At 39.3% G+C, this 13045-nt stretch overlaps 1 protein-coding gene across 5 annotated transcripts; it reads right to left on the bottom strand.

The window, feature by feature from the left end:
• Positions 1 to 216: 216 nt before the first annotated feature.
• On the bottom strand, positions 217 to 6760 carry LOC139135186 (monocarboxylate transporter 13-like). 5 transcript variants are annotated; one of them, XR_011552946.1, is made up of 7 exons: positions 6294 to 6468; positions 5273 to 5559; positions 4308 to 4574; positions 2856 to 2999; positions 1529 to 2444; positions 1051 to 1378; positions 217 to 944 (listed from the first exon to the last, which is right to left on the bottom strand). XR_011552946.1 is itself a non-coding variant. In XM_070702453.1 (4 exons), exons 2-4 carry the CDS (start codon positions 4552 to 4554, stop codon positions 1197 to 1199), a joined length of 573 nt encoding a protein of 190 aa, XP_070558554.1. In that variant the 5' UTR covers positions 4555 to 4574; positions 6294 to 6760; the 3' UTR covers positions 1059 to 1196. The 5 variants fall into 5 exon arrangements, 2 of the variants coding, with proteins under 2 accessions (XP_070558554.1, XP_070558555.1); XR_011552945.1 differs by lacking the exon at positions 5273 to 5559 and having other exon boundaries at positions 6294 to 6760; XR_011552944.1 differs by lacking the exons at positions 4308 to 4574; positions 5273 to 5559; positions 6294 to 6468 and having other exon boundaries at positions 423 to 944.
• Between the last annotated feature and the right edge of the window lie 6285 nt (positions 6761 to 13045).

The raw sequence follows: 13045 nt of genomic DNA, 5'->3' as shown, positions 1-13045 counted from the left end.
AACTTTTTATTTATAGATAGTTTCACTTTTACCTTAAAATTAGTCACATAGGAAGCATACCTTGTGTCACACTTCAATTTTGTATTTTGTACCTTTAAATCTTCACATATAGATTCTCTTCACAATCTATCATGTAACGCGCGCTCGTATCAATTTTAACTGAAACACACACAACAATCCAAGTTCATAACAGATTAATGGACTATATGAAAGATATATGTGAACATACCATAGATGTTTTATTAACTTGGTTGCACAAATAACATTTCGTTGGCATATTCAAACAAATAGTGATAAATAACCTTACGGGATTTTTTTTCACAAAATTGGCACTTTGGTCTCAGCGAGACCATAACGTTGTGCCTTAAGTCACACTGCAAGATTAAACGTTTATATCTCGGTATACTATTGAAACTCTTATTAAACAGTTAAATTTATTCAATTATGAATATCATTTTTCATACTTTATTTATTATAGATACAGATATGACTGAAATTCGTTAACCCAAATAATTATTACATTAGTTTTCGATGGAGAACAGCAGCAGTGCTTTTTGTTGGTCACGATGTCAGCTTTTCTCAGGCAGGCATGAAGGAGACACGGACCACTACTGGTGATTTCCTCGTGATCTGTTTCAGGACTAAGGTGTACGTTGAGGGCGGCATCCCGGTAACCTTTGCAAGGCTTTCTCGGCACTTTGTTTTATCTGGGTTCTCCAAAATATATCAAATGATGCAGTTTTATTTAAAGGGCAACGGACGTTCAATAGTTGAGAAGTTGCAAAACCATTCTTCCCTCCTTTTGCAAGAAACGTTCACTTGCAATCAAATCAATGATCGAGTAATGGCTATTTGATCGCATTTCTGTGGGCCCGACACTCAGAGTCTGCGATCTACTCGACATGTTGAAAATTCACGTGTTGGCGCTTCTATATGCTTAGTATCTGAACCATGTAAGTCTATAATCAACAAAGTGAGCACAACACAATTTTGTCGAAATGAATTTAGCTTAAACGACGTAACGTTCATCAAAGGGTGATATAATTGTACAAAATCACAGGATATACTAACATCTAGGCTTTCAGAAAGTACCAGTGTAATCGGGCTACGGTTTCATTGCTTGCAGAAAATTCATCGTCTGGATCGGCCCAATACACGACCTGAAACATCAAACACAACTGTTTCCCTCGCTTGAATTACAACGTTGTAACAGTCTCCGCGATATCAGTTTCATCCGTAGAATCAACTGGCTTCCATCTTTTCTTGAGTCTCCTGTCAATCACATAGCCAATAAGAAAGAACACTCCACCGCCGATCGTTATCAAACTCGCCAAGTAAAACGAATAGTTGTATGCACCAGTGTAGTCACGCAAATACCCTAGGAAAACAGAAAACAAAACACAAAATTAAATATTTTACACGAAATCTATATAGCATGTCTTTACTTTGGAAAAGTATCGTTAAATGTTTTATTTTACACATGGAAATAAACATAGTAACACAGCTTTTATAAAATGCGACTATTTACCTGACATCAATGGACCTATGAGTTGTCCGGCTCCAGAAACCGTTAGCGACCATCCATAACCGGTAACGAACAAAGAATCGCCCACCATTCTACGTATGCACACCGAATGCTGGGCTGAAAATGCTCCTCTCACAAAACCAAGGGAAACTACAAATACTGCAGCTGACGCAAAAGAGTTCAGGAACGGTGTGAAAAGCACGACTAACCCGTAACAAATGTGAGCACAACCAATGAAAATATTGATATCCACCTTACAGAAAGATGCAACAACTCCCCAAAATGGTCCGCTCACCACATTTCCGATGCCATAGATGGACATTAGGACAGCGGTGTTTGTTTTTGATATGCCGGCCTCGTTTATCAGAGGTGCTAAATGTGCAGCAGAGATGGTAAGTCCTGTGGTAATTGTTAAGACCGATACAAGGTAAATGTCGTATAGGCGTATTGAAATAAGCCGGTAACAGTCGAAGAATTCATTCAAAGCTATGAAAAGGTCACCAGTCCTCTTTCTAAACCCTTGGTTTGTTTCGCTACCATGGCTTGAAGCGGTCCTAGTTACAACGTTCGGTTCGCACAGCTCTTCATCCAGGTGACTGCTGTTCCCCCAACTGCCAGATTTTGTAGACAAAGGTGTAGTGGACGATTCGGGGGCTTGAGAAGGTGTAGCCTTGCCGCTCATTATCACCGGTCGTAGAATGGCGGCACTAATGCATAGGTGGGCTGACATAGCAGCGTAAATCCAAAGCGTTCCTTGCAAACCATACTTATCAAGACACGACTGGAATATCAGCGGGAGAACCATGGATCCCACTCCGATGCCCGTGTATCCAATACCAGTTGGCGATGGAGTGTCGTTTATTGAAGTAATATGCCATGTATGATGTTGTTGGCGAAAACGACAGACCAGCCGCCAAACCTTCACATATAAGAAATGTATGGTAGCAGTGAGAACGAGAGATTAAACTGAATGAGAAATATGAATCCAGACGAATAAATGACTGGTGATATATTTGGAAACTGCGACATACAAGAATTGATCGAACACAGATGAAATGTCCATTGGAAACTCTATCGACTTGGTCAAAACCCTTGAACTTTTTTGCGACACTTTGATTCTGTGCAGTTAAAATGTGATTTTTATATGAATCTAACTCAAGTGATAATACACTGAAAGTCTTGTTCTCCTGCTCAAAATGACTCGATGAAGACGCTTCAGTATACTCGACGAAGTTGAGTATGCTGAAGCCTCTTCATCGAGCATTTTGAGCGGGAGAACAAGATCCAGTATACTCGACGATGCCGTCGATTAAAAACTCTCTTCACTCACCATGAAGAGTCCCAACAGTAAGGGCTAGTTGCCAAATATTGGACGCAAACGAACCAAGCATCAACGATGTGAATGCCAATATTCCACCAGTCATTACCACTCTTCGATGACCAAATCGTTTTGCCAACGCAGCTGCCACTGGTCCTGGGATATCAGGAAGAATACATTATATGTCATACACTTAGAGTAACCTGAAAATTATGATCATGTCGACAGGTGTTTTTCTGACTCGACAGTTCAGAAACATATGGACAATATGGCCGCTAGTGAGTTACAGACTTTTGAGTTGTCAGTGTATAGGAGCGAGTATATACCTTTCCTTATTTTCTGATGTCTATGAATGCTTGAAGATCGAACGAGATAGTATTGACATTGCACCCTAAATGACAAGTTCTGATATTTTAACAGGTAAAATTCGTTTTTTCAAAGAAAAAGATTATTAGAATGTCGTAATTTAGGCCAACCAATGTCAGCAACTTAATAGTGTGAGAATTCGTTTACAAAAAGTCAGACAAGTACGTGGTTTACATTCACTCAGGTACACTATAGTCTGCTAATCCTAATTTTCTTTGAAAATTTGGAACAGAATAGCCCTTGTGTCGGTATCATGTGACGGGGATTGTAGCTCTCACAAAGCGACCGCCGAGACGACATCTTCTGGGGAAAACATTTTCATTGGGTCCTGCTCTAATAATCCAATGCAGGTGCGTGCGCACTCGGAGCGTTACACGGTGTCATGTTTCGTTAATTTTCATGTTGGATGGTTTCCAGAAGACAATAACATGACACTTTCGACACTCTGAATGCCGTAACTTTGCTCTTTCACATTGGCACTGCGCTGAAACTCCTAAAAATCATCTACAAAGTGTTTACTTGGAAAACACCTTCCCGGGTATGCAAGGACCTGTGGAAGACCTGTACAAAATTGTCAGAGATTTCTGACCACCTGTATGCCATGTACTATCTGAAGTGGCACACTTGAACGGTGTTGTTCTCGTTCGCTACTAGCCTTAAAGGTACATAAATGACCGTTGCCTAGCACTGCCCATCACTCAATCACGAAACGGTCATCAGATAAAATCGCGGAGGATGACAGTGCGCAATTTAGTTTGAAAAATCTAATTCAATGTTCGAGTTAAAACCGATTTTTCACCACACATAAACACACACATTCACACGCCCCGGCAGAGTAAGCACATGGATAGCCACTATTGTGAATTTACATTATGTTCTTCTGGTACTTAATTTTTCACAGTGAGATCCGATTTTTTATTGATTTTGAAAGAAAATAGTTTTAAGTTCGTTGAAGATAGTTTGAGAAAAATCACTCTCCTTGATGCAGATGGACAGTATGTAAATTTGAAACCTGTCCACCAATCATTTTCGTATAGCAATAGTTGAAATAGTTGAGTTCAGTCGACAGAATAGGCAAACAAACGACATCACACTCACCGAGCGCCAATCCCAACGAACCGTACATTGACTGAACCCAAGACGTCGCTCCAGATCCTTTACCATAATGCTCCACAAATGCAATGAAGAGCACTCCAAGAGAAGAAACTGTTCCTCTCATGAAAAAGGTGGCGATGAAGCAACCGACCACTGTCAACCAACCATAGCCACCTTCTGGATATGTCTTTTCATCTTTTTCGTTCTTCATCGCGGTATTTGACATTTTGGGACTTTGTTGTGTCCTCATCAAAGCATGTCGATTTCAGTCTACAGAAGATTTTGAAAAATAAGAGAAAAAAAAGTAGCATCGTATCGTGTAGTGCAGAACGTAAAGATGCGGTAAAATGTTGGCATAGGTATCCCATATTCACAGCGATGGTTGCTGGAGCCTTATCAAATAGTGACACATATACTGGTATCATCGCGGCATTCTACTGTGGACCAACATGATAAGGCCGTATTAGCAAATTCGAAGATTTTGGCAACCTTTACAAAAAAAAAGTACAACCCTACATCAAACAACGCAATGTTAAGACAGGGGCAAATGTTGATAAACGTGCCGGAGGTCTGCCGTACGCTTGCTATTCACTGTAACAACTGCTGGAGATTTGTGCTAAAATGCGTAATAGAAGGGAACTTCTAAAGAATAACGCCCCGGCTAATAAAGCTTAACTTGCTTTCAAAAACAACTTGCAAACCGACCTTTCATAAGTAAACTGCATCGTTATTCACAACTTCAAATTGTCCAAGCATATACATCAGAAAAAACTGTTTTGCATATAACGTCCACAGGTCAAGTGATGAGTGATGAATGATGTTTCGTTTGCTTTTCATTGTTATCTATTACACGGAATGGCGAGTACAACTTGACTGTTCATTTGATGACGCCATAGATGCTGATACGAATCCAGAACTATCTCCTTTCATATAATTACCTTAACTGATGACAAGATAACCGTTTTTACCTTTCAGAGTTGAAATTTCAGCCCCTTGCTTTGATCACTCGACCCAACCGTACTGTTGAAGAAGTGTTAACACTCTGATCTCAGCACCACCTAATCAGGGGTTTTAACTGGTCCTTGTGCATTCTACGATAGAGACATGATACTGGTACTGCAGGCCTGAGGCTAATCGTCTATATTTCGTCAGCACTTTACTTGTTCCAAAAGAATGACATTTTTGCCTGTAGGAACTTTCAAAGCAAAACTAAAGGTAATCTGGTTTTTCGGTTACTGAGAAGTTTTGACGTGACCTAAGATCGATTAAAATAGAAAAACGTCAGACATCGCAAAAACAAACTAAACACCTCCCTCAAAAAAGAACTCATGATTTACAACACATCATCCTACCAAACATACATGTCAAATATAACTGATTGGCAACAAGTTGGTTTAGAGTCACAGTTTTTGGTTTTTGACCATTTTCACATTTTAAGGTAACTCCAGTGGATGTGCTTGATCATTATCATGTGAACCAAACCCAATTAAAATCTCAGAATGTATCTTCGTACAAGATACCACGGTTATAAATGTGGCGATTCCCTTAGCGTTTTGCTGCAGTAGTAAGACAAAAAAAAACTGGCATGATTTGTCAAACTACAGGTACACCGGATTCATCCAAATGACATTGCAAATAGGAAACCTATACACTCTCTGACAATAATTAACTGGCTGACCCCGTTTATAGCATTTCGAAAACACCGTGTCACCTCCCACAGATCCATCAACATGCCAAGGTCAGAGACACTGACCATTCCCTACCAGTTTCATAGTAAAGAATACCTCCCACTCCAACCAACCAACCAACTGCACGGTGACTGCTGGATACTCTGATATTTCAACGTTGCGTCAGAAACCAGAGAAATTAACCTTAGACCTCGTCGATTGAATTCGTGCTCGGAGAGCTGCGACCTATGGAACATACGAATTTACATTCACAACGATACAGTAGGATATGATATGATACGGACGAAAGGTCAAGACTTACCTGAGCATATCAAGCACATGTCCGTGAGACTAATGAAGCGAAGACGTGATTTTCGCTATAAGTTGTGGATGCGAGATCAACGCACAGTTCTGAACGTGTTGGCAAAACTAGTTAAAGGAGAGAAATATTGATCACAGGGTTGATATAGGGGCAAAGCTGAATGTTTTTTAACGTACTTTGGACTCATAATTTCCAACAAGAGCTTCTTGTGCAGAGGGAGGAAGGGCTGCTGCAACTGTTCGCGTTTCAGCCAATGCGCCTCAAGTTGATCTTTATAGAAATTCCACACACGGACACACCACCCAAGGGTAGTCGCTTTCAACTATGAACTCCGACCGTCTATGGTTGAGCGTCGAATGAGGCGACGATCATTGAGTTAAGCTACTTGCATTCGAATTCGATGTGCTGCATTTATCCTCTGTCACATTCCAGTCATATGATCAGCGTATGAAAGTCGTACAAACAGTAGAGCATGCGCTAACTAAAAGTGTGGCGGCGCTGTGTTCAGTATAATTATGACGTATGATGATGACGTTGTTGTCATAAAATTAATACAGACACGTACGATGATAAAATGATACTGAAACATGAAGAACAATGCAAAATAAATTCCCTCTGATATTGGTATATGCTTTGCCTTGGTTGACATGAAGTTTTTCACCACTTTGGTTTGCACTTGTAAAAACGTATTTCCGTTTAGTTCTATATTTACGGCCCGTTTACATGTGCATTGCGCAGTGAAGCAAAGCGAAGTTGGCAGGTATATCCGATAAAACTTGATCATCCGAAGTCATCCCCGTTCATATGAAGGAAAAGAATCCTGTGTTTCTGATCACCTGTACATGAGAACTAATTTCCCCAAGTATTATTCTCTTAATTCGCCAATTTACTGATCGTTAGGAGCGATGTGTATTTGATGACCGAGCCTTTCGTGTATGGTTGTGGGCTACAACGTTAGTCGGCGACTTCTATGTCCTGCACAGGGGCAGTGTTCCATTTTGTATATCATCGTGAGTGCAGAATAGAAACAGGAATCGAAGCGGAACACTTCTTTTTTGGTTATTTCAAGGCGGATTCATGTTGATCTACGACGACTTTATCAGAATTGGATGGAATTCCCTCCTGTAATTACAAATAGAGTTTGTGCAGCTGCAATTATATCAAAGTCAGACCGCCAGCACTTGTATGGCGATGACAAGGAATAGGTTTACGTAGTTTCAGAAGGATCCTCATCACCACCCTTTGGTACGACAAGCATTGGAAGCACTTACACGACGATACATCATATGAAGTTCAAATCCAGTGAAGAGAATAATGACATTTGACGTGGAGATTTGTGGGTCCAACACACCTTAGGTCAAATACACACAATTTTCGTCGTCACAGATACTTAGACATGACTGAGACACGAACTACTGGTCTGACAATTAATGATGTGCTTATGGCCAATTCAAGGGTCTCATAGATTATACTTGTTTGTGTTATGGGGGTGGCCCTAAAACGAAGGGGGAAGGGGGAAGGGGGAAGGGGGCTACGAAGGGCTTATGACCCTAAAACGAAGGGGGAAGGGGGATTACGATGGGACATGATATTCACATTCTAAGTTGATAAAACTTGGGTAAAACTATGCAAAAATAAAATATTGTCCTGACTGTGATAAATATTAAAATAAAGAAATATTATACATAATATAGAGCCACCACCACCACATACTAAAGACGGGGCCTATAACTTTAACTAATGCAAGGAAGGGGGACATAATATTCTTAGTAGAGAACACTTTGATAATAATATACAAAAAAGAAATATTGTCCTCAGGCTTAAGGGACAGATGTTATAAGACGAAGGGGGAGGGCTCTGTGTACAATGTATAATATACAAGCACCTCCACCATACTGAAGACATGGCTTATAACTTTAACTGATGCCACAAAGGGACATGATATTCTCAGACTCAGTAGAGAACACTTTGATAAAATGATGCAAAAAAAGAAATATTGTACTCAGGCTTAAGGGTCTGATGTTATAGGGCGAAGGGGGAGGGCTTTGTGTATAATGTATAATATACAGGCACCACCACCATACTACAAATTGGGCTTACAACTTTCACTGATGCCACAAAGGGGGATATGATATTCTCAGAGTCAGTAGAGAACACTTTGATAAAAAGATGCAAAAAAGAAATATTGTAGTCAGGCTTAAGGGAATGATCTTATAGGGCGAAGGAGAGGGCTTTGTGTATAATGTATAATATACAGGCACCACCATCATACTGAAGACATGGCTTATAACTTTAACTGATGCCAAGAAGGGGACATGATATTCTCTGTGTCAGTAGGGAACACTTTGATAAAAATGTGCAAAAAAGAAATATTGTAGTCAGCCTTAAGGGACTTATGTTATAGGGCGAAGGGGGAGGGCTTTGTGTATAATGTATAATGTACAGGCACCACCACCATACTACAAATTGGGCTTACAACTTTCACTGATGCCACAAATTGGGACATGATATTCTCATTGTCAGTAGAGAATACTTTGATAATAATATACAAAAAAGAAATATTGTCCTCAGGCTTAAGGGAATGATGTTATAAGACGAAGGGGAGGGGGCTCTGTATACAATGTATAATATACAGGCACCTCCACCATACTGAAGACATGGCTTATAACTTTAACTGATGCCAAGAAGGGGACATGATATTCTCAGTGTCAGCAGAGAACACTCTGATAAAAAGATGCAAAAAAAATATTGTAGTCAGGTTTAAGGGACTGATGTTGTAGGGCGAAGGGGGAGGGCTTTGTGTATAATGTATAATATACAGGCACCACCACCATACTACAAATTGGGCTTACAACTTTCACTGATGCCACAAATTGGGACATGATATTCTCATTGTCAGTAGAGAACACTTTGATAATAATATGGAAAAAAGAAATATTGTCCTGAGGCAGAAGGGAATGATGTTATAAGACGAGGGGGGCTCTGTGCACAATGTATATAATACTTAAAATACAGACACCTCCACCATACTAAAGACAGGGCTTATAACTTTAACAGATGGCATGTAGGGGACGTGATATACTCAGGGTAAGTAGACAACACTTTGATAATTATATGCATATTGTACTCAGGCTTAAGGCACTGATGTCATAGGTAGTAGGGGAGGGCTTTGTGTAAAATGCATAATATACAGGCAAGAATACAATACTAAAATGTGGCCTATAACTTTAACTGATGCCACGAAGCGGACATGATATTCTCAGTGTCAGTAGAGAACACTTTGATAAAAAGATGCAAAAAAGAAATATTGTAGTCAGCCTTAAGGGACTGATGTTATAGGGCGAAGGGGGAGGGCTTTGTGTATAATGTATAATATACAGGCACCACCACCATACTTAAAATTGGGCTGACAACTTTCACTGATGCCACAAAGGGGGACATGATATTCTCAGTGTTAGTAGAGAATACTTTGATAATAATATGTAAAAAATAAATTATTGTCGTCAGGGTTAAGGGAGTTATGTTATAGCACGAAGGGGGGGGGGCTGTGTGTCTAATGTATTATATACTGGAAAATGGTTATGATTGTCAAATATACACCATTTTGAATGCATGTAGTGTCATCACAGGAAGACTGTATGACATTATTGACAGTATTACAGTTAGAAGATGGGTGTTGACGCTAGTAATACGTCAATATGATCATATTTTTAAGTCCCTTAATCTATATCCAAAGAGCCATACCATAACCAATAAATTATGCGATATGTACACGATACTGACGGAGCTATTTCGTGTAGGAGAAGAGCCTAGAATTATAAATAGGCCCTTAAGGAAATAATTCACCTGTTGTAAAGAAGACTTTATGCTGAATAGAAATTTTTCTGTTTTACATGCAACAATATTTCCAGGGAAGTTATCATATGCGGAGGAGATTATATGTTGTTCATGCAAAGAAGCTAAGATGTCATATTAGTTGTGTTTCGCTGAATCTCAACAATTCACCAGTGTATTACAAATGTATGTAATGTACTTGTAAATATTTTTGATGTAGCAAATGTAAATATCCCAAGGTATGAAGCCGCAAAGTATTGCTTTTTGGGGGGGGGGGCAATAGCATACAGAGCAGCGTAATCAATTTTATTACATTAGTTAGAGTACTGTAGCCAGTCTCCATGTGAGAGCATGAAAACATACATTAAACTGATGTCCGTATAAAGTAATGCATAACTGTGCATTACATGTATGCACTATGGGTACATCTGTATTTTTCATAAAACGAGAGACCACAACATTGTGAACAATGTTGTGACTGTTATTTATATTAAGTACAAATAATGTAAATCTTTGTATGCGCATACATAAAATTTATAAGTCCCTTCATTTAGGTCACTTTACACGATCCTATGCACGAACACATAGAGAAGGTGACAACCTTTTGCCAAGAATATATATCCCAGAATCGTAAAAACCATACTTCGGCATTCCGTAATTTGCACATATTGATCTCTAATACCACTGTATATACCATCTTATCCGTCAGATTATAACTGCAAGTCATGTGCCACGTACAGTCTTGCTTGTATATGGTGCATTGTGCACAAAGCCCTCGCCATGTGTTTAATGAAATAAATATATGAAGTGTGAGCACAATATTTCATTCCTGCCTATTGTTATCAACACGATCTCTAACATAACTTTGAATATCATGTTCTTCAGGGTATAGATAGAAAGTAATTGCTCTCTTTAGTCTGGAGATTGTATATCATGCATTGTCCCTCACATCAGGGGAGGACAAAATTTCGTTTCGAATCTTGTTATTAAAGTGTTCTACTCTACTTAAACATTAAAGATCATTTCCCCTTCATCGCATCAATGATTGTTATAGGCCCCACGATCTGTATGGCTAGAACTTTTACATATTGCATTGTATGTAGCCCCACCTCTTTCCTCCTACACCATAAGTCCATTAAGCATGAGGACAAAATTTTTCTTTTGCAAGTTGGAATCAACATTTTCTTTACTGACTATGTCAATATCATGTCCCCTTCGTGGCATAATTTATAGTTTATGGGCCCGCAATTAGCATGGTGGTGGTGCCTAAATATTAGACATTATACACGAAGACCACCCCTTTGTCCCATAGGATAAGTCCCTTAAGTCTGATGACAATAATTAAACTTTGCATATTTCTATCAAACAGTTCCCTATTGAAACTGTGAATATCAGGTCGCCCTTTGTGGCATAAATGAAAGTTATAGGTCCCATCTTTAGCATTGTGGTGGTGCCTGTATATAATACATTATGCACTAAGCCCTCCCCTTTCGCCTGACAACATAAGTGCATTAAGCCTGAAGACAGAAAATAACTTAACTTTGATATTTCTATCAAACAGTTCCCTACTGACACTGATAATTCATGTCTCCCTTCGTGGTATAATTAAAAATTATAGGTCCTGTCTTCAGCATTGCAGTGGAGCCGGTGTATTACACATTATGCACTTAGCCCTTCCCCTTCGTCACATAAGATAAGTCCCTTAAGCGAGAGCACAATGTTTCATTTTTGAAACTTTTTATCAATATGTTCTCTACTGAGACTCAGAATATCATGTCCCCCTTTGTGGCATCAGTGAAAATACGGCTAGTTTTCAATCGGGTTCGAAAGTTATACGCGCTGTCTTGAGCATTCTGATGGTGCCTGTATATTGTACATTATATGCAAAGCCCTCCCCCTTCGCCCTATAACATAAGTCCCTTAAGGCTGACTAGAATATTTCTTTTTTGCATCTTTATATCAAAGTGTTCTCTACCGACACTGAGAATATCATGTCCCCTTCGTGGCATCAGTTAAAGTTATAAGCCATGTCTTCAGTATGGTGGAGGTGCCTGTACATTTTACATTGTGCACAGAGCCCTCCTCGTCTTATAACACCAGTCCCTTCAGCCTGAGGACAAGATTTCATTTTTGTATATTATTATCAAAATGTTCTCTACTGACACTTAGAATATAATGTCCCCTTCGTGGCACAAGATATATAGTCTTCTGCTCTGTCAGTATGGTTGCTGCCTCTATATATGCTGCTATATTATACAATATACAATAAGCCCTCCCCCTTCGTCCTATAAGATAAGTCCCTTAAGCGTGAGCACAATATTTCATTTGTGAATCTTGTTATCAATATGTTCTCTTCTGACACTGAGAATATCTTGTCCCCCTTCGTGGCATGGGTGAAAGTAATAGGTCTTGCCTTCAGTATGGGTGTGCTGCCTCTATATTACACATTACACACAAAGCCCTCCCCCTTCGTCCTATGAGATAAGTCCCTTAAGCGTGAGCAGAATATTTCAATTTTGAATCTTGTTATCAATATGTTTTCTTCAGGCACTGAGAATATCATGTCCCCCTTCGTGGTCTTAGTGAAAGTTATAGGTCCTGCTGTCAGTATGGATGTGCTGCAATAATAATAATAATAATAATAACAAGGCAGTATTGCTGAAGGCAATGAGTACTTGGGCCGTGATAGAGTAATTTTGAGGACAATATATACTACTATTCAAATATGGTCTTGAATTTCCTCCTGTCAATGAGGCATTTGATTAACTGGTTATTAAACGAAGCAATGGCATGACAACGGCAAAATATGTCTAGCAACTTTTGTGGAGTTTGAGGCAAGGGTTCTTTATTTATAGCGGGAATTGCTTAAACTCCTTAAATATTCAAATTACAGCAAATTTCTTTTGTTCTCGATGGTA

The sequence above is a fragment of the Ptychodera flava genome, chromosome 6 (assembly GCF_041260155.1).
Source record: "Ptychodera flava strain L36383 chromosome 6, AS_Pfla_20210202, whole genome shotgun sequence".
Classification (NCBI taxonomy): domain Eukaryota; kingdom Metazoa; phylum Hemichordata; class Enteropneusta; family Ptychoderidae; genus Ptychodera; species Ptychodera flava.
Note: the sequence above shows the minus strand (reverse complement) of the source record. Positions and strands in the feature narration are given on the sequence as shown.

Coding starts and splice junctions, on each gene's coding strand:
- LOC139135186 (XM_070702453.1), bottom strand. CDS start 4,554: ATGAGGACACAACAAAGTCCCAAAATGTCAAATACCGCGATGAAGAAC. Junction 3,000..4,307: donor TTCGTTGGGATTGGCGCTCG/GTGAGTGTGATG, acceptor CTGATATCCCAG/GACCAGTGGCAGCTGCGTTG. Junction 1,379..2,855: donor TACTGTTGGGACTCTTCATG/GTGAGTGAAGAG, acceptor CTGTTTTCCTAG/GGTATTTGCGTGACTACACT.